Here is a 22,581-nt window from a genome sequence, read left to right as displayed (position 1 = left end):
CTGAGCACAAGGAAATAAAGGAGACAAACATCAGATGTGTTTTCAGAATATGGCAATGAAGTGTTTATTTTGTCTGTTGACAAAGAAAAAAAAACAGTTCAACAGTTCAACAACAGACTCAGACTGTTTCTATACTGTGACCAAAGACTGAGGAGGTCTGTCAACGACGCTTCACCATGTTAAACAGTTCAGTGACGCTTGTGTGTGTCTGTGCTGGGGGGGGGGGGGTGTTAACTAAACTGAAGGAACTGAGTATGTGCTACAGGAAGATGTTGACAGGATGAGTCAGTGTGAGACAGAGGATCAACTCTGACTGAAGTCATGTAGTCAAACACAGACAGGTGAAGACACCTGGGTCATTTCCTGTTTTGATTGTAGGTTTCATGAAGGGGCTCTGCCCTCAGTTGTTCGGCCTGAAAACACCAACCACAGCAGAGCTGATGGGTCTTTATTGAGATCAATATAAAATCAATATCAGCCGATTCTCCAGTATGATGGAGCTTCAGGGTTCATTATTGAGGAAGAGAAGAAGCTCTAAGTCCAACTTACTGGGAAGTTTCCGTGGCTCTCAACCACACCTCGTGGCCTTCATCGGCAGATGATGTTTGTTCAGTTGTTTAACAACTGAAACTGATAATGTGACGATCAAACAATATTAATTTTACATAAATATTTGAGGTTCTTTTTTTCTATTCAAACATTATTTGGGTTGAGAAGAAGTTTGCCCTGTTGTCATGAATTCTTGCTGAGTCAGAAGATCACTAAATAAAAACTGAAAGCTCCAGAACAGCTGTTAATGGACCTTGTGGTGTAACATTTTGAGCTTTGTGATTTCTGTTAAATAAATTCTTGTTACTTGTTGGCTTCATATACAGCAGCACGACAGCTGATGTGTCTCTGCAGACCAACAACAGCTCCAGGGTAGAAAGAACTACCAGACTCAAAGCTAGACACCACTGAGCTAGATTTGTGTTCATATTGTGTTGAGTATTTTATACTTTAGGTAATAATCACTTTTAAATGCCCTGGTTCTCCCTGGATTAAAATAACAGAGTGGTAACATCCTGTTTGTTTTATCACTGCGGTTTGTGGGAAAATTATGTTTGAGCCTCCAGGAATTTTTGTGTTAGGAAAATGACCACTGAGACAAGACAGCTTTATATCCAGCTCTCTGATGCATGTCCTGAAGCTCCTCCAGGATCATTTACTGTGAAATAAATGCTCTCTTTGTTTGACCAGGAGGATGGTAACAGGTAAAATCCAAACATACTGCTACAAACACATAAAGATGATCAGCTGCATTTATATATGATGAAAAATGTATTAACCTGCCTACTTTTATATTTAAAGAAGAATAATAGGCCAATTTAAATATTTATGATGCAACAGGTCATAATGAACTGTTAACAACAGAGACACAGGACTGTTTGCTAACATCTTCATTTATATGGATTGTTAACTAACAGCTAACATCTTCATTTAAATGGACTGTTAGCAAATTGCTAACATTTTTATTTACATGGACTGTTAGTTCACAGCTAACATCTTCATTTAAATGGACTTTTAGCTAATAGCTAACATCTTCATTTATATGGACTGTTAGCTAATGGCTAACGTCTTCATTTACATGGACTTTTAGCTAATAGCTAACATCTTCATTTATATGGACTGTTAGCTAACGGCTAACGTCTTCATTTACATGGACTTTTAGCTAATAGCTAACATCTTCATTTATATGGACTGTTAGCTAACGGCTAACGTCTTCATTTACATGGACTTTTAGCTAATAGCTAACATCTTCATTTATATGGACTGTTAGCTAACGGCTAACGTCTTCATTTACATGGACTTTTAGCTAATAGCTAACATCTTCATTTACATGGACTGTTTGCTAACAGCTAACACCTTCAATTACATGGACTGTTGCTAACGTCTTCATTTACATGATATACTCCTCTGTCATCAGTCCATCTATTGTGTTACTAACAGTTCTCTGAACAGTTAGAAATGATTTGAGAACTATCACAGACATTTTAATTTTTCTCTCTAATTATTTCAAGCCCTGCCTACATGGAGCTGCCCCACCCTACTGATTTATTGATTCTACTGATGTCATCATTTTATTATCAGTCTCCATCTGCAGATGAAGGCTGCAGGACGTGGCTCTGGTAAATGTTCTGGTGTTTGTTTTTTGTTTTTTTTTTCCCTGTATTTTGATTTTGAGATTAAGGAAACTAACAGGATATTTGAACGTGGGTGTTTATGGGTGTAAATGACTGATGGGGATGGTCGGTACGATACCGAGTAAAAGCAGTGACCTGATAAACAGCTGCTGCAGCTGTTTGTCCACTCAAAGTGTTTGCTTTTGGCACTGACAGGTTCAGATTGTTATTATGTGTCTGATAACATGGAGATGATTCCTAGAGAGACAGGCCTTTCTGTGAAAGAGTCAAATCCTTGTTTAACCTGAAACATCTGTTCGATGACACCACAGCAGCTGTTATTCATCATTATTGATCAGTCCTGGACCGCAGGTTTGTCCCTGTCAATTATTTACACCTAAAACCCCAGGTTCAAAAATCCTGGATTTAACCTTTAATGTGGATTAATGAAAAGTGACCCAGAGGTATGGAGCAGGACGCTCTGCAGTTAGTGCTCTCTAGTGGACAAACCCTGCAACACCAACTAAATGACATAAACATCTTTGGTATTTCTGAATGCACATTGTTCTGTCTACCAGCACATACGTCCACACATCTGTGGTGCACTGTTTATGGGTGTATCAGTCGGGTTCTAATTATTATCAGAAGTGATTGATGAACATGGAAAATAAAAGACTGTTGTATTGCTACAAACGTCCACAGAATGACAAACACTGGGGTCCAGAATGAACACATCACATAACTCCTCATTAAGCTGCCTGTATCACTGTTCACAAAAGCAAAGCCTGTGTACCTGCTGGTCGTGGAGGTAAATATCTTTGTTCACAGGTGTGTGTGAGGCCAGGATAACTCAGTGCCGGAGAACAGGTTTAGGGGGGACAGTTTGTGGTGGATTAGCCTCACAGCTTCAGCACTGTGTGTTTATAGTTGTTGATGACAGAAGGATTTGTGATTGTTGTGGCTCTGTTGGACAACAGGGATGAAGTGACCTGCATGAAGCGTGTCTCAGTTCAGTGCTGTGTGAGTGTGGGCCACACTTTTGTTGAACATGATCTGCAGGCAGTCACAGTGGATCATTATACATGATGTGGACACCTTCAGATCCTTATCATGAACATGATTCAGTCTGACTGGATGTGGTTCATATGAAGAGGACAAACATTGAAAGTTCAGTAAAACAAAACCATTTTTAATCTCTTCAGTTAGAATCAAAGACAAAAGAAAAAGAGCTCAAGGCACAAATAAATACTGCAAAATGGAAAACAGATGTCTAATGGTGAACATGCCATCTGAACGCTCTCACATACTTCTGATAAAAAGGGCTGAGGAGGTGGGTGGAGCCACCCTCAGCTGGTCCTGGACCCACTGACCCCACATTTCAGAGCCAAGTATGAGAACTAACCAGAAAATTGATCAGATTTATTTATGAGATAAGTACTTAACATCTGGACCAGAGTTTTGGCTTTGGATCCATGAGGATCCATACTGAAGTAAACAGGCTGATGTAATGCTCCACATCCTGACCCCTGTCACTGACCTCTGACGAGAAACACTGTCACATGTCTACACGCTACTCAGTGAACGACAGAGGAAATAAAGAGATGGAGTCAGTTTGTGACTGTGTCAAACTACCAGCACCACTTCTGAGGCTCTGCCGGACAAAATAACACTGATGATGTCATAGTGATGTCATCAGGGTGGCCTTGGAGACTATACCTTGTAACTAAGCCTGTTATAAACTGGAAATCTGCTTTACTCAGGCACAGTGGGTCTAACAAAAGATGCTTTGAGTTGCATTATGGGTAGTGTAGTTTTCTGGGGTTTGGTGCTCTATTAGAGACACTGGCTCAAAGAGGAAGAAGATACTCACGAAAGACCACAGTTCAGAGTCTCTCTGCCTCTGGTTTTATTTGTTGTGGACTTCACTGAAACACTAAGTCATTCAAACTACACTGTAAATACTGTCCAAGTCAGATCAGGGAAGGACAGGTGGGACCTGTAGAGACCAGGTCACCCAGGTACTGAAATGGAGGGGGGGGTCACTGAATACACTCCCTAACCAGCTGATCTCCAACATTAATGAGTAACACTGAAGTGAACAGCCTCAATCTGACCTGTAAACAAGCCTGACTTCTCCTCTCATGTCAACATGTGGTCTGGTGCTCAGAAAGGTGGAGAACAAGAGAATCACCAGCTGCACCCACACAGCTCAAAGGTCACCTGGTCAGACCACATCTAACAGAGGTGACTGTCAGTGTCAGACCAACTCCTCTCATCTGATCCTGAAACTGTCGAGGGTCAACTCTATTGAAGAAACACTAACACTGTAAACACACAGGTTGCTCACATCGCTGCTGCAAAGGATTCTGGGAGGGGTAGGATGGGTTGTTGTGATGGTCGTATCCACTGTGGCCTTAAAACAGCCATTCCCAGAAGCGTTTGCAGCGTTAGCATGGAGAAAGCCTGAGTGTCCTAAACATTAAGTAAACATCACTCTGACCATTTCACACCTGGATCCTGTTTCCCTCCATCTACTCTTCCCTGTGTGTGTGTGTGTGTGTGTGTGTGTGTGTGTGTGTGTGTGTGTGACTGCAGATATCAACAACACATATCCTGACTGTAGGATATGTTGAGGCACAACCTTCAATCATTTGTCTGATCATTTTCTCCACTGATCGGTTCACCAATAACATTCAGGTGATGTCTTTAGATTGTTTAGGCTGATCCTCAGTTTATGATCACATTTGGCTCTTATTGATCTATGAACAATCAATTTTCTGTTAATTTATCTGCTCCACTCATGTTTAAAACATGGAAACAAGGTCAAGATGAAACATGGCCAGAGTTGTGATGTAACATCACCATCAGAGGAAAACAGTGAACATCTTGAACATCCATCTCCGTCTTTACACTGATTCAGAAATGAAACTTGGTGCCATTCAAGAACAGCGAAGCCTCAGCTGATATCAGCCGACACCACGGTTCTCTCATCGTGGCCCGTCACACTCACAACACCACCGTCCAGACTCACAGCATCCAGCCCACACCGCCATGCTTCAGCACATGGTACAGTACAAAGAAGAGCTTCATCACATGGTCCAGCACTAAGTCTTTAGAAAATCATAAAAAATGTAAAAATAAAAACATCTGAGACAAAATGTACAGTCATGAGACCACGAGCCTGCAGCAAGGCCTGCTATGTGGACACACTCCTGTTGCCTGGCCGACCTGCTCCCTGTACAGAGGAGGAGGCTCAGTCACGCCCCTTACTGAGGAGCAGCTCTACATTTTCACACAGTGCAACTCAAAGAAAACACAAAGCAAAAGGCAAAATTAAAAATATACACATCTCCAACTGATGAAATAATTTATGTCTGGTAAACAAAATAAATTAAGGCATGCAAAAGATAATGTCAAATCTTCAGATTTTGATTTTTTTTTTAGCCAAACATCCTATACTGTTAGATCTTCCTGCTGGAAGAAACACTCACTCTTATGAAGTCCTCAGAACAAAGGTAGCTGCCAAAATAAAATTCAAACCCACTGGAATATCACTGTAATACGCCCGAGCATTTAAAGGCCCATATTTACATATTTGTGTTCTGTGTTCGAGCTTTAAGAGGCCGATATTTACATACATGTTCATGCGGATTCAGCAGCAGTGCAGCAAAACAAACAGCAAATACTCGAGTGACACAGACAGGAGTGCTTTTTCAAACATCCCGCTCAGATCAAATAAATAGCACGTATCAAAATAAAAAATGTACGTCACAAATATTAACGCTGACCACTGTGGCCCAACAGAATGATATGTATAAAACAAATGATAGTAGAAAGTTGGTAAGGTGACGGTGATACATCAGAAGTGAAGCAGTGCGGAGCCGAGCAGAGGGAGCTGTGGTTCTGCCACATTAAGGCTTTGAGATGCTGCTGCTCCCTCCAACCTAAACCAAACTCATGTCAACCTGGAGTAGTTAAGCCGGCACAGACAAAAAGACATGCAGCAACGCACACACATGTGCACACACACGTGCACGCGCGCACACACACGCGCGCGCGCACACACACACACACGCACGCACGCACGCACACACACACACACACACACACACACACACACACACACACACACACACACACACACACACACACACACACACACACACACACACACACACACACACACACACACACACACACACACACACACACACACACACACAAACGATCAACAGTTTGAGAGACTTGCCACTGCCTCTTTTTTTCGGTTTAATTTTTTCCTCTAGGTTTTCTTGGCAGCATTACATGGTGCTCCTCTTCACCCCTCCCTGCCTGGGCCCCCCTCCTCTCTGCCGCCCCACCACTAGGCCTCTGGAGAGCTGAGAGGGGCGCTAGGCCAGGCCAGAGGGGAGCTGGGTGAGCTAGGGGTGTGGAGGAGGGTGGGATGGGGCTTCAGTAGTCTGTGATGGGGGCGAGCTCAGGGTACAGGTCCACCGTGATGTTCTTGTAGAGGCTGCTGAGGGAGCCGTGGGGGCTGTAGTGGAGGTTGTTGAGGCCATCCAGGTGTTGCCGCTCTTTGGAATACCTCAGCAGTTTATACCTACAAACACAGTCACAGGTATGTCAGTATATGCTCTGATCCCACTGCACTTCTCCATCCACAGCTTTCAGCTCATTCAAGCTGTAGATTATCATCACTACTGTGTGTGGCTCTGAGCCACTGGTTCATACTGAAGACTGAAGCTTTAAAACAAACAGCTGCTCACTGTCGCTTCTGTCACAGGAGGAAACTTTGTTGAGGATTCTTTTCTGTGGTGGATTAATCTAATTCTGGTGTTTTTTTTTTGTTTTTTTTTTGTTTGTTTTTTTTTTTAAGAGTGGTCCACTTGTGATGAGATCATCTGAGACTCATGTTAATGTCAGGTCTGAACAGGGCCTTTATCTCTGTGACTTTGTGTCTGAGTGAAATACAGCTGTTTATGAATCTGATAAACAACAACAGGTGACAGTGTTTATAAACTGCTGCTCAGAAAACAACCACATCCAGGTATGTGAAGCAAATGAAACTCCTGAGCAGCAGCAGCCTGTGTGGACCAGTCCAGACTTTATATGATGAACATCATTATAAACCAGACAGTGATCTGGTCTTTGGACTGATGCAGGAAGGACTGACATAGACTATTGATTGAATAGTGAATTTAAAATGTTGATCAACAGGACACACACCTCTCAGTGAATAAGAACTGTCATGTGTTCAGTCACAGTAAAAACAGAGCTTTATGAACTACGTTCATAAATGAACTAAATGTGGAGGAGCCTGTTTGATTGAACCTGGTCAGGTGATAATTGTATAGGTGATAATAATAAATCCACAGTCAATAGACTCATGTTTGCAATGTAAAACCAGAGCTCAGCTCAGCTCCTCCACAATATGAGGAAAATTTGAAATGACACTGTTCAATATTGTGATGACAATATGACGTGCGATAAATAAACAAATACTGAAGTTTGCATAAACAATTTTGCTGAGTGAAGCCGAGTGAAGAACACAGACAAAGGTCACTATCTGTCATCTCCTCTCCTACTGTCTCAGCCTGTAGTTATAAGTTTACAAAGCTCTGTGTCAAATGAAGCTGCAGTCTACACACTGAAAGTATTAAAGGGGAAAGGACTGTACTGGTTTAAAGTGGAGAGGACTGTACTGGTTTAAAGAGGAGAGGACTGTACTGGGAGCACTGGTGTCAGGTGTGACTGACAAACACCTTGTGTTTACTGTTTTAAAAAGATAACTGGTCAGGAATCATTAAGGGAATTGTGGTATCAATAAAATCTTATCAGTTCTCGTCACTATCTGTGCTTTTAACTGTCATGATCTAAGTTAAGTTCCATGCACATGTTAATTAAGATGAGTTCTCATGGACAAAAGGATGTTTGATTAAACTCAGTGATGTAGTTCAGGTAAAAGAAAAGAACTTCTCCTTGGTTCTTCATGGTTCTTTTTTAGAACAGAGAGGTCATTCAGGTTCTTACCTCCCGAGGAACTGCACCTCTCCTCTGTGGTGGTGAGGAATTGACTTGTACTTGCCAATCTCTCCCTCTGGCCGTGTCACATTCAGACCAGCGTAATGAACTCTGAGGAGAAACCAGTCTGCGTTACACAACACCACCATGAACAGACAACCTCAAACATCTGAATTTACTGACACAGTAACATGACAGAAAGAGGGGGTTTGAAGCTGTTTGTTCAGACTGTTCGCATGTGAAATAAATCTGGTCCTCTTTGAATTGTTATTGACCCCTGGTCTGGTCTACTGAATACCCCTGGTCTGGTCTGGACTATATGAGTCTCAGTCCTTCTCTGGTTAGTCTCCATCATGTCCAGTAGAGGGCGCCCTCTATATCTGAAGGTGTGAAATTAAAATCTTTACTTCTTGCAAATATCTGTGTCTCACTATGATGTTGTCAGTGATGATGCACAAACACAGGGCTTAAAGTAAAAAAAAAAAAAATCCTGAGCCTGAAATGTTGCTTTCTGTGCTTAAAGAACTGCCAGTGTTGCCAAGACCCGCCCTGCTCTGCTTCTGATTGGTTGGGTTGGTTAGGTTCAGTGTCTGGTTAGTTTGAGAGCGAGAGCTGTGTTCCTCTCATACCATTGGTAGGTGAGCTTTATTACCTCGAACATGATAAACTGCATCCACAACAAATTTCCCAAGTGTATTGACTTTTCATTTTTCTCTCACAGTGTTATGGTGCCGGCATACTTTAAGCCCTGCAGACACCTGTGCAGGTAACCTCAGCCGGTAAACATGGACCCCACAGGCAGCCTGTGTACATACTGCTTTTATAGTGCATTCAGAAACAGCAAGTGTCTTCAAACTGGGGTGGGAGATTCATAGACTTATATACAGACTCTGCATAGGTTGCATCAACATTGCCACCATGATGGATTTACAGCAACATTAGGGTGTTAGTGATACTGAAGTTGAACCTCCTGACCACCATGATCTTTCTTTCAATTTTCTACCTTTAGTTTACATCAAGGAGATGAAGCTGCAGTTTCCTTCTCTGGTTTACATGGTGAAGTCTCCCCAGCACCATCTGAGTAACTACATGAAAGGGTCAGCAACTGTGGACTCTTTTTGTACACTAACCTGTTCCACAAGTCATCGTCCTCTCCTCCCCAGCCCCAGAATGCATTGGGAAAGCCATTGATCTTGCGGAACTGCTCCACAGTGAGTCCACTTACACCGCCAAAGAATTCACTGTATGGAAGACTGAAGACAACACGGTCTGTCACATTCAGGTCTAAATGATCTTGATTAAGACCCACATGTGAGAAAATACACAAGAAAATGTTCACTTGTTCAACATTACACCTATATTTCATTTACCTTTAGGTGTTTTATATATTCTCAAATATAAATCTATATATTTATAAACAATTATATAAAATGTGTGCAGTTGACAACACTCACATGTACATGTATTTGTCAAGCTTGGCGGCGAAGTGGCGTGGCATCTGACCGCAGCCATAGTAGTTTCGGTCATTCTCAGGGATGTGGTCCACGTCGTGGAAGATCAAGCAGTCCCAGTCCAGGTCCTTCATGGCCTCCATGAACCCCACGTTAAACAGCATGGCTCTGTTAAAGGGCTGACTCCCACTCTGAACACACAAACGCACGCACACACTAAATAAGCCTGTTGCAGCTACAGGTAAATAATATGAAGCCTTGTTTAATGTGAGGGACTTCAGTACCCATAAGGCTTTTCAACCTTTATTTATAATCCACAAAGCATCAGAACAGTTTCATTCAGCTGAATATTCACCATCACTGCAGCGCACACACACACACACACACACACACACACACACACACACACACACCACACACACACACACACACACACACACACACACACACACACACACACACAACCTGTTCGATGACGTAGAAGGCGAACTGCAGCCGTTGTCTCTGCAGCATGGGGATGAGGTGTTGGAAGAGGATGGGGAGATGTTCATGGCGGTTTCTAAAAGGAATCAGGATGGCTACCTGCAGAGGACACACTGGAGTAAGACTCGACTGACCACACCCATCATGTTCTGACTAACATTACTCTGAACACCAGGTGAAGCCCGACCTTCCAGCGAGGTCTGCAGTCCTTTGGTTTCCAATGGCCTCCAAACTCAATGTCAAAGAACTTGGAGAACTTCAGTTCAATCTCCTCCATGGGGATTTCTGTCATGTTCACTTCGATAAGGCCCTCTGTGGATCACACACATCAACAACATCAACACACACATCACCATCAACAACAACACACACATCAACAACAACAACTGCGGGACACAAAACAAAGGCCTCCTTTAGGCTTTTGTGTATTTGGTGAGTTCTTTAGCTGTTAATGATTTTGGGGTGAAAATCTTAATTAAAGAACAGTCTTCTGTTTAATATTAATACCCTTTTTACACCAATATTATCAGGTATGAGCAGGTTTTTTAAACGTGGGTAAACCAGCTAATAAAAGCGGATTGACCCCTTTTCCACTGTCAGTTTGTCGCTGTTTGTCACCAACACTGCAAGTTTGTCTTTCTGTTCACACACAGCTGCAAGGAGTGATGTCATCACATGCACTAACAGAGCACAGAGTGAGCTGTTAGCTGCTGTGCAACTGGGGCTCTAGTTCACTCTCAGAGGAAAGTGTAGCTGAGGTGTTCTGGTTTAACAGCACGGTGCTGGACAGGTGACAGGTGTGCTCGGCAGGAAAAGGAGTGAAACTTAGCATGTTCACCTAGATGTTGTATTTACATTAAAGCCGATCGGGGCCAGAGCCAAATACCTGTGTCCACTGCAAAGTCATGTGACCCAGGTGTGAATGCCAAGGGGCTTTATTCACAATGACCACCTTCATCTGGAAACATAAGGCTGATTTGATTAAGGTGTTTGCAGCAGCTTGGACTAAACAATGAACCAGCAAGGCTTCCACTGCAGTAAAGGCTTAAATAAAGAGCTTAAATGAATGGTAAAATAAATAATAAATATAATGATTATATTATATTATATTATATAAAGACACACTGGTGGTAGGAATCAGTCTACTCACTCATAGAAGGTAATCGCTCTGGGCAGGGCAGGTTCTGGGCATAGGTGAAGTTCTCTGGAAGATATGTAGTTGGCTGGACCAGGTATTCACTGGAGTTACTGCCATCAGGATAGTCTGCAGCAAACACATCCAGCATCATTGACAGCAATGCACCAGTTTAATGTCTTCAAACTACAGGCTTTTGTATTTTAAGCGATCTGTTATTTTATCAAGACTCCTAATAAATGTTGTCTCTTCATACTATCAAATTGATCCATGTTATGAGCTTGTTGGACCAGTGAAGCTCAGAGTCTACCCGTTCATCATCATACCCAGATTTAAACTTATACTGCAGCACCTTTACTTCACTGTGTGTAGATGTTAAAAGTATATTTTCATAGTATATTTCTCTCCTGACTGAACCATGCTTCCATACATGTACAGTCACTTTACTACACCCACTACTGACCCTGTTCCCAGTCACCATGTTCTTTACATCAGATCTGACCAACCCTGAAACCAGAACTACGAGCTATCATCATGCCCCTCCCCCAGTCTAATCATCTCAGGCAGCTGTTTCTGTCATTTTATGTATTTCTCTTATTTGTAAAGTTAGTTGTTGAGTTTTACTACTCATTGATAGACAATGACTCTGTTTACTTTGTGGCAATTTTCTCTGTGTTCCTCTGTTTACACTCGGGGGCGATAACTAGCACTGTGAGCTCCAGGCACCTGGTTGAGGAGTCACTGGAGTATCAAGAGACCAGTGTGACATAGACAGACCAGACTCCAACACCTGAAGACTGTTACAAGGATTTGGATCGAGGGCAGATGAAGGATGTGAGTGTGTAGTAGGGTGGAAGTTGGGTGGAGGGAGGTTTCACTGAACTACTGAACTTTGCACTGCTCATGTTTCATCTGTTAGACTTCAGGACAGTAAAGTACATTCTGCTGTCTGTGTACTTCATATTTATAACTTCATATCTAACGTTCTAATGTGTGTTCTAATTCTGTTTATCCGGAGTTGTGTGAACCTGCACTAACCCAAACCTCTTTCTCTTCCCTCTCAATCTGATCTATGTATCTGGTGGTTTCTATCCTTGTTTATTATGGTTGTATGGCACGAACACAGCAGGTATCTACCTACTGATCTGTAGTGATCCACTGTCAGCAGTGTGGACAGGATGGAATATGCAACAGAGAAAAACAGTAATTGTGAACAGTTGTGAGTCAGGGTTTTGATGCATTATTTGATTTATTGTGAAAGGTTGAAGTTAAAACAGGATGTTGGGTTGTTCTTCAATAAACTTAAGAGTTTCTGAGTTTACATATAGACCACGTGGGCTCTGAGTTTTCATGGAGATAGGGCTGCAAATAACGATTTTCTAATGATTAATCTATCGATTATTTTATCAAATACTTATTCAGTGTAAATTCTAAGGCAGCAGCAGACGACTATATGACTATATGATTGGGAGGCGGACCTTCCGTCGCCGCCGTCAAATTTCATGCCGCCTCCCGACAAAATTCTAGTAGGCCCACTTGTTTTCTCTGCACCCGGTGGATTTGACGTTTGTAACTGCAATTGCTGCTGTACGCCCCTACAGCAATGTAGTGGCACTGTATTGTAATCCATGCATCAGGCAGAGCCATTCAAAATTTGCCGAAGAAGAAGAACACGAACGTGCTGGATTTTCCGCCTCTTCAAACAGGTGAATAGGGTTGCAAGCCATCCCATATAGTACGGGATCGTCCCGTATTTGAAAATAAAATGATTCTAGTACTTGTTTTCTTGGTACTCGGTGGATTTGATATTGATATTTTCGTTCATGTTATGTCCTCAAAGTGCTGTGAATAATGTAATGTCAAGTAAAACCAAACCAGTTGCCACCTTTCAACCCTACAGATGGATATTATCTCTTTTACATCCAAGCACACCCAGCTTCTTGAAAAGTTTCCCTAAATTAACATTACATCCCATCGTGTAGTTTTTTTTTGTTTCTTTGTTTTTGCAGAAATGTCTGGTGGAAGGTCACACTATCAATGGTTCTTTTTTTAAAAGAATAAATTCAGAACAGGACTAGAATTGATTGATTTAGTTCGTCTCACTTTACTTTACTTTACTTTACTTTGTGTGTGTGTGTGTGTGTGTGTGTGTGTGTGTGTGTGTGTGTGTGTGTGTGTGTGTGTGTGTGTGTGTGTGTGTGTGCGCGTGCGTGTATGCACTGTGCACCTGCAGCACCGGCTCTCCCAGGGAACAGAGAGAGCAGAGCAGAAGACAGAGAGGCAGTGCAACCATAAATGATAAATAGAAAATAAATATATGGCAGCCCCCACGAATAAATTAATGTATGGGAAACGATTTGTTGACTTAAAACATTGACGTTGATGCTTTTTCCTAGTCGACGTAGTCGATAATGGCGACTAATCACGGCAGCCCTTCATGTAGACCACATGGGCTCTGAGTTTACTTGTAGACTATGTGGGCTTTGAGCAGGAGGATTCAGTGGTTCAATATGTATATGACTCACCTGTCCCGTTGAGTGTACTGTTCTTGTTGGTGTACAGTCGGATCATCTGGCCGATGGTTCTGACGTTGTCTCTCAACATGATGCCCTGAGCCTGCACCATGAAGAAGTATGTGTTGGCTGACAGACAGACAGGAGAAATGATGTTAGTCTCTTATTGCATTACAATTGCTTCATGTAGACACAGCTATCCTCACTTACTGTACAACACCACAACTGATTCTCAAGCCGCAGCGAGCACAAACCAAAGGTCCCATGACAGACTGAGAATGATGTCACATGGTGTCACCTGGTGTGTCAACAACTTTGATGTTTTCAAGGCTACTGCAACACAGACAACCATAGACTGTAAATAAAGATGGCCGCAGCCTCTGTGATGTCTCCCACAGGTTTCTGAAGCTCAGAGTAAGCTGCCCCACCGTCGCCATCTTGGCAGTGTCCGACTCCACCCCTAACTCCTAGCTAATCCAGAAATGGGCAAGAGGTGGGGGGTGTCTGGAGCTGAGACTGACACTCAAAGAGGCCACGCCCTAAATTCTACATAACTTTAAGTCTTAGTAAAATGTAATCAGATGACTTGAACAGAGTTGTCATGAAGGAGAACATTTGCTGTAGAGACCAAAACTGTTTTTGTACCAGGCTTTAAACATGTTTATTTCTGCTGTTAAATTGGACATTTTAACATGGGAGTCTATGGGGATGGAATCACTGTTGCAGCCAGTTTTTGTCCCTTCAGTGTTGGCTTCATTGTCCAGAGGTTGATGCTTGTACAGAACTCTGTTTACAATTAAAATTTGTCTCAAAGACAAAAAGCCCCTGAACCAGCCCCTATTCTAACCCATTAGAAAACACTCACAAGTTAACCAGTATGTCAAATATGTATGAAATTACACAAAGCAAGATCAAAAAAGCAACAAAATGAACTGAACATGTAAACTGTAAAACATAAATACCTGTGACTACAGTCTACTACTACTGTGACCTGGGTGTCATGTGATCTGGGAGTCACACTGATGACAGAAGACAGATGTTAGCAGGTTTTTTGATCAGTACAAGGGTCTAATGTTTGAATGATGTTTAGACAAGAACAACATTATGATTTATGTATTATTAGTTCAAATAGATAATAGCTGTTGACTGTAATTTTGATGAATATCTGATCATATTTTAAGACAAATTAATAACAAAATGCAGGTGACTCCAAAGCTTCACTCACTTGTTCTTGCCACTGTAACATTTTAGTATATATACTGTATATATATCATCACATTACAAAACCCTAGTGTCACTCTTCCTATTGGTCAGAGGATTTCAGTGTGTAAACATAACGGTGTTTGGGGATGATAAAGTCTTATCACAGAGCTGCCAGGCAGTCCTGGTTGGTGAGCGGGTGAAAGAGTAAAGGCATGCAGGTCAAAGCAGATGATGCTCCTGCTGATAAACACAAATACTGAGCGTGTGAACTTCAGTAAAATGTTTGTCACAGTCCCTGAAATCAAAACAGGGTTATCCAGGATTATATATTCTCTTCTGTATCTGCTACTTAAAACACTTATCAATCTTTACTCTGGTTTGTCACAGGGAAGGCAGAACACGCAAAGAATGAACTGATGGTTCTGAGTCCTCAATTTAAATTCTCAGCTGGATGTTGAATCCCAGACTGACTGATAATCCACACAGGCCTGTTAGAAGCACACTGCACAGAAAACCAAGGAAAATACAACAGGTTACAAACCATCTGAGACCTGTACCAAGCTTATATTCAGAGAGGAGACCTGCACCTAGTTAACTTTCGAAGAGGAGACCTACACCAAGCTAACATTCAGAGAGGAGACCTGTACCAAGATGACATTCAGAGAGGAGACCTGTACCAAGATGACATTCAGAGAGGAGACCTACACCAAGCTAACATTTAGAGAGACGACCTGCACCAAGCTACAATTCAGAGAGGAGACCTAAACCTAACCCAAGCTAACATTCAGAGAGGAGACCTGTACCAAGCTTAAATTCAAAGACCTTACCGAGCTAACATTCAGAATGGAATCTCAGTCTCAGAGAGGAGACCTGTACCAAGCTAACATTCAGAGACCTGCATCAAGCTAACATCCAGACATGAGATCTGCACCAAGCTAACATTCAGAGACCTGCATCAAGCTAACATCCAGAGATGAGACCTGCACTGAGCTAACATTAAGAGGAGACCTGCAGCCACAGTCATACTCACTCCAGCTGTTGATTCACACACAGTCAAGAAAAAAAACTTTCCTGTAATGTAATTTGCACACAATTACCTGCACTATAACCAACTACATACATGAACTTCCTGCAATTTCAAAAAGCGTGCATGTACAGATGGTGACAACAACCAACATAAACAGTCTTATTGAGGTGCTGCGCCTGCATGGAGCAGCTTCAAGTTCTGCGTGGAGTCATCTAAATTTTATTACGCTCCTCCACTCATTTATTCAGATTCTTCCTTTTATTTGTCACTCATCCGCATCTCTACAGTCAGACATCATGGATGCTGTCAATAATTTAGATCTGTGGATTCACGCATGTATGTAGAAAGGGAGAAAAGGTCAAAATACAGCGTATTTCTCACCAGTAGTCAGGACCAAGCCATGGCTAAACTGTTGACTCTTTCAAATCCCAATCAACCAAGCGAAGAGTTCATACACAAAAGAAGTGATCATTTATATTTTTACCTCATAGAATATTTTTCATAGAAATATTTCTCAAATAACTAATCTGCAGTGAGTACACATGCAGGGCTCCAGACTGCAACCACAGTGGATGCATATGTGAACATTTTTTGAGAGATAAAATTTCATGTGGTTGCATTTTCTGTAAGTATTTGTATCATTGGGCTGTTGTGGTGCCCCTCACATATAGATTTAAAGCAGTACTTATTATTTACTGTCTCTCCTTACCTGCACTTAAGGTTGCAAAATTCCGGGAATTTTCATAAATGGAAACTTTCCATGGGAATTTAATGGAATTAATGGGAATTATGGGAAATAACCAGGAATAAACTGGGAATTTTCAAAATTGAAGGTTGGCTCTTCATAGGGAACATAAATATAGTTGAGGAAAGTATATTTTAGCATAGTCTTGACTTAAACAAACAGATGCCATTCAAATACACTTGAATATCCATGCCATTCCTCAATCGACGAGACCACACGAAAAAAAGCTGGTTGGCATTCCGGCAAACCTAAGGCTCTTTGAGCCTGACACAGAGCCATTCCCAACAAGGCGGGAAAGTGACACTGAAGAGGAAGACTCAGAGCTGGATGTTGAGGAAGTGGACATGTTGTTGGATGTTGGTGAGGCCCAGGAAGAGCCTATGACTGAGCAAAAATGCAGAGGATTGCTTGAGATTTCCATGTTTAATAGGACGTTTTGGAGGGAGAGTGGCTTTTTTCATTTAACATTTTGAATGGGACTTTGTGGAGATTTTTGGATGGGGGGATGCATTTTTGAATGAGTGGGGTTGGGAGATGGGTAATATTGAACCCAACATTCCTGTTTTTGTTCATCCATGACACAAGTAATTAAAATGTGTTCTGTTTTACTTACAAATAAATCTGTTGAAATATCTGTTGAAAACATTTTGTATGGATGTTTCCTTATGACTATGGATATAATATATTCCCAGTTAGTTCCCCTAAATTCCCATTAATTCCCATTACTCCCATGGAAAGTTTCCAATATGGAATATTTCCAAAATTCCCATGCTTAACTTCCCATGGAAATTTACCGGAAACTTTCCGGAAATTTACCGGACATTTTCCACCCCTTTGCAACCCTACCTGCACTCTCATAAGTGTTTCAACATAGCTGTTAACACATTCCCAAAATGATTGATTATCAGGTGGTAACAGCCTGTTGCTCTGAGCTATGAGTGGACTGTATCATGTTTTTCCATATGTACTGCGGTGTTATTATTATTATTATGAAACAAAGGTGCCACATCAGCTGTGATCTGACACAAATACCCCAGCCACACTGGAAATTACATTACACTGCAAAGAATTAACAAGTTAATCAAAATGACACTAAGAACAGAGGAGCCAAATCTTGGTCACTAGATAACACAGTTTAAAAACTAACTGTCCTACAGACACTATTAGAATTTATACAGAAACTTCAAGTTGTATTTTAGAAGCTGTCCATTGCAGTATTTCTGTTACAAATAAAGTATAGGAACATTACTTCTCTTTCACTAAAATTGTTTCTACTGCTTTCTGCAGGAAATGAAAACGTTAGTGTTGGTGGCCATATGTAAAAGATGAGCTTTTGAGATGAGCCAGAGGAGCAGATCTAGTACAATGCAGAGAACCACAGGAGATAATGAAGTTCTTAATAAAATAATAATAAATCACACAGAACACATCATGTGTGTCAGTGAAGCCTTGAAACAATCAGGACAAAGTTCTGTGGTCACAGAGCTTTTAATGCTGTGTGACCTGGTGACGTTCAGCAGCGCAGGTGAAAGTCAGACAAAATTTCTAACCAGTGCAGTTTCTAACTAGTTCAGAGGGGTATGCCCCCCTCCCATTCAGAGAGATTTCCATCTGCACTGAAACAGCTCGGGCCAAATCACAACCGTTTATCACAGATGGGTGGGATTTGATGACTGACAGAGGAGTGACTGAAGCACTTTCATTTACAACCAAGGTGGCTGCCATTGATATGGGGTCTATTGAATCCACTAGTGTGACAATATTAAATGAACTGGACATGGGTTGCTATAGCAGAAAAAGTATTATCTCTATATTCTTAAGAGAAACAGCAATGTGTGATACTAAAGGTACAAAAGGTGTGACCACATCATGTGCTGCCAGTGGAAAAGGTAGTGTGGAGCCCTGATATGTAAATGGCCTGCATTTATATAGCACTTTTCTAGTCTTATTGACCACTCAAAGCACTTTCCAATACTTGCCACATTCACCCATTCGCACACACAGGAACAGGGTTAATTTAAACATGCACTCTGGAGGAGCAGGAGATCGAACCACCGATCTTCTGATTTGTGGACAACCTGCTCTACCTCCTGAGCCACAGCCGCCCACTGTACAAGGTGTCATCTGTGTTCATGAGTTCCGAAGTCTTTCTGCCATAATCCAGCAGCAGCTTCAGTACCTGGCCTTCTGAAATAATACTTCATAACATTCTTCATTACATGAACACCTTGTATTTAATGTATGATGTAATTCAGCACAACAAAACAACAACCAACTACTACAACCTACAGTACTAGATCTAGAACACAAACCACCCTGTCTACAATCATGCTGCTGGACCCTAGGCTAACACAAGTCTACAGTAAATTTCCCTGAACTTCCTCTCCTCTCAAGAAACACCACAATTGATCATCAGTAAAAGTGTGTATTATCAATCATATACATGATCAGCTTTCAAGCTGCAGGTGTGAATGAGACCAGAGGTCTGTAGGATATGATGCAGGATCTGAGGTTATGATGGTGGTTCACTTGATACTGGGGTAAATCACCATGGTAACTGATCCTGAACTCCTAACCGGCTCCAGAGCAGGTTAACTTCAGAGGATCAGATCAAAACCTGTCAATAGCCAAACTGACCAATCAGATCAGTGGAAAAATTGAGTCATCATTTCTACAGGATCCAACAACAGGGTAAAAAGAGTTTACAATAAATAGATCAATAATGAAGATTAGTAGATATGCGTATAGATCAGTCGATGTTTTGCTTTTTGAGTCTTTCCATGTTTTCACTCTGCTTTTAAAACAGAGCTTCTAACAAACAGATAAGAGTTTGTCACACTAAATAACCACACAATGACTTTTCTAGCTTCATTTGAACTGAACACAGCTTCTTTAATCCGACAGGATTTCTAACAGTGATGAAGCTTTTACTCTCTTCATCGTCACTGCAGTTCAGAATAACATGAGGAGACTCTGTGACCACAACAGGAATAAAAACTAACCCAAAAATGATCCACACACTGAAATATTTATCATCATCATAAAAGAAGATTTCAGTCAGGTAGTCAAAGAAGAAACTTCATGATAAATCATGTTCTTATTTAGAGTATATCCTCAGTCTGACTTTGTTCATTGGAAATTATTTGTTTCTTTTTTATTCTTGTCATGTGATCATATTGTTTACATTTCACTTTGTTGAAATTCACTTTATGACGTCACTATAACTGAATTTACCTGCAGGTATCAGCGTTTTTGTCTCATATCATATTAATACTTTATTCATGGTTCTGACAATGTTGTTTGTAGTTAAAAACTATTCCTCTTTCACATGAATGCGCTTGTAGCTGGACAGGTAAACCCAAAGTTAACTGAACCAGGTGATAACCAACTTCATAGTACTGGTTATCAGGATCGACTGTTGGGCTCAGTGGAGCCAAATAACAAAAAGATATCTTGGATTTGTCAGGTTTGTCAAGTTGTTGTAGTGAAGACCTCTGTAGACATCCGTTTGCTCCAGCATCAGGGTTTTACTGTACTGTACATCAAGAACAGGATCTTGTCAACTATCATATCATCAGTGTTAGGGAGAAACTGGTTACACATAATAACAACAGGATTGCATAATTAAATTACAAAATACATGTAACTAATCTGTTAAATTCACAGAGAAAAAAATTATTGTAATTAAATTAAAGTTATTAATGAAAATGTTGGTGATTATAAAGGAGTTCCATCTGAATATATTCTTTTCTGTAAAAAGCTGATATGCAGAATATAACAGGAAAGTCTTCTAATGACATACCTGTGGACCACACAGGTCAGACAGGTGACAGGTATGAGGTCTAATAACACTAACTTCATTCAGCTGTTTGTAGAAATGTCAGAACCTAATGACATATCCAGGTTCATATGAAAACAGAGTGCCAACAGACTAAATTAGAGGTAATGAAAAGTAAACAAATAGTAATCAAATGTAATGAGTTACATTCCTTTAAGTAATTAAAGCTGTTACATTACTTATAACAGAGTAATCTGTAGCCTATTAATGTATTACATTTCAATAGTAACCATCCCAACATTGCATAACATACACATGACATTATGAGGTTACTTACATACGACCAGTGTATATTGTAGCAATTACAATACACACTGAGACAAGACTGTTCAGAGTTCAGGAACCAATGATTACTATACTATTCTTTCAGAAACTGAAAAACTCTGGTGTACATTCTTAGCATGAGATGGGGAATATTTGAACATCTGACCCACTCTTCACTACATGTAAACCAGTCATATAGCTGAATTTGCCCATGTTGGTGTAGATCCTGATCGCTTGGGTAGAACCCCACACAACATTAGGAGTGATGCCCACAGTCCATTCATTCACAAGTCTGCTGTCAAACGCTAGCTAAATGCATAGCATCCATAAATACAACATAAGGGAAAAATATCCAGGCAATCTTTCAATCCACTGCCATTGGGAGACGCAATTTGGTGTGTAACATCGCTACACAGCGAGGGCCAGCTGGACATTATGGCCTGGGGTGGACCTTTCATTGTGGGCTAATTAGCCTGTTAGCTAAGGCTTTTAACGTTAGCGTGGACTGTGACAGCAGCGGGAGCTTGTTGGACTGCAGCATATAATCCAGACATAATAACATTATCTGTTGCCTTGCAAGCCGTTTAGTGTAAACCTCTGTTTACTTACCTATTCCAGGAGCCACATAAATGAAGTAGAGACAAGTGGTGGACATGGAGAAGAAGAATATGAAGGCCAGAAACGATCGGTTGGACATTCGCAGCAGTCGCCTCCAGTTCACCATTTTGGCTTAGGCCCGCTTCTCCTTCGCCGATATGAATCCCATAAAATACTTCTTGGAGTTAAAACGTCCTCGAATTGATAGACAACAATGTCAATGGTGTGGTCATGGAAAACCCCGCACTGGAAAAGCCCAGAGCCGCAGCGCGGAAAAGGCTAACGCTAGCGGCGCTAGCTGGCCTGCTTTCCCCTGCCAAGAACTTTCCAGATGGAAAAAGCAGGCCTATAACGTTAATATCAGGCAACTGCGAGCCTCATGGAGCACTGCCGGTCGGGCATATTGAAACCGTAACACTACGGGCCAAGAGCTCAGCGGTAACAATACTTAAGGATACTCATGGTAGTCTTCCATGGTTACTGTGTCGCCAGCGAGGCTTTTATCGCTAGCACTGAAGGTTGGTCACTGAAGGGGGCAGGACCGCTCAGTTTTCCCACAGTCTACTGGCGGCCGGTGCGACGTTTCCCACAGTCAGCGCACTACTTCATCAAAGCGCGCTCTCTGGAGTCCAGTCATACCACCGAGTGTCTCCACACTGATTTCACACATTCAACACACATACGTGCAGGGATATGTGAGGAATAGACTCCACAGAAGAGATCAGGTCTGCCTCCTCTTCATTTTCTGCTAGCACTGCAGACACCGTTTCCGGTGGGTGTTACACCGCCCCTCCCCTGTGTCGCCATGGCAACATGGAAACCTGTGTGCGCGGTGCAGTGGAGGTTCTTCCTGTAGCGCCCTTTTTTAAAAATTTAGCGCTTTTTCTTAACTAAATATTTGAAAATTTTGGATGTGAATGCAAGAACATAGCAGAAAATATAAAAGTTCATAAAGTGAACTTTTGTCCAACCGTGTTGTGGCCTATGAGCCCAGAATGGATGCTGCAATAGCTATGTGTAAGTGCTGCAGGAATAGGGTTATCACCTATGATATGTGAAACACCAGGACACGGATGATTTGTTTTATCTATTTTAATTTCGGTCACAAAAAAAAGTTTTTTGTCTTAAGCTACTTTTTTGCC

The 22,581-nt window shown here is 41.5% G+C and overlaps 1 protein-coding gene across 1 annotated transcript; it reads right to left on the bottom strand.

Moving 5' to 3' along the window:
- Positions 1-37: 37 nt before the first annotated feature.
- On the bottom strand, positions 38-22,213 carry b4galt6 (UDP-Gal:betaGlcNAc beta 1,4- galactosyltransferase, polypeptide 6). Its single transcript, XM_056378215.1, has 9 exons — positions 21,452-22,213; positions 13,778-13,894; positions 11,268-11,381; positions 10,305-10,429; positions 10,100-10,216; positions 9,638-9,825; positions 9,314-9,436; positions 8,193-8,294; positions 38-6,762 (listed from the first exon to the last, which is right to left on the bottom strand). Exons 1-9 carry the CDS (start codon positions 21,564-21,566, stop codon positions 6,615-6,617), a joined length of 1,149 nt encoding a protein of 382 aa, XP_056234190.1. The 5' UTR covers positions 21,567-22,213; the 3' UTR covers positions 38-6,614.
- Positions 22,214-22,581: the final 368 nt, after the last annotated feature.

Source organism: Seriola aureovittata, chromosome 6, assembly GCF_021018895.1.
Source record: "Seriola aureovittata isolate HTS-2021-v1 ecotype China chromosome 6, ASM2101889v1, whole genome shotgun sequence".
Classification (NCBI taxonomy): Eukaryota; Metazoa; Chordata; class Actinopteri; order Carangiformes; family Carangidae; genus Seriola; species Seriola aureovittata.
The sequence above is the reverse complement of the archived record's forward strand: the minus strand, read 5'-3'. Positions and strand labels throughout refer to the sequence as shown.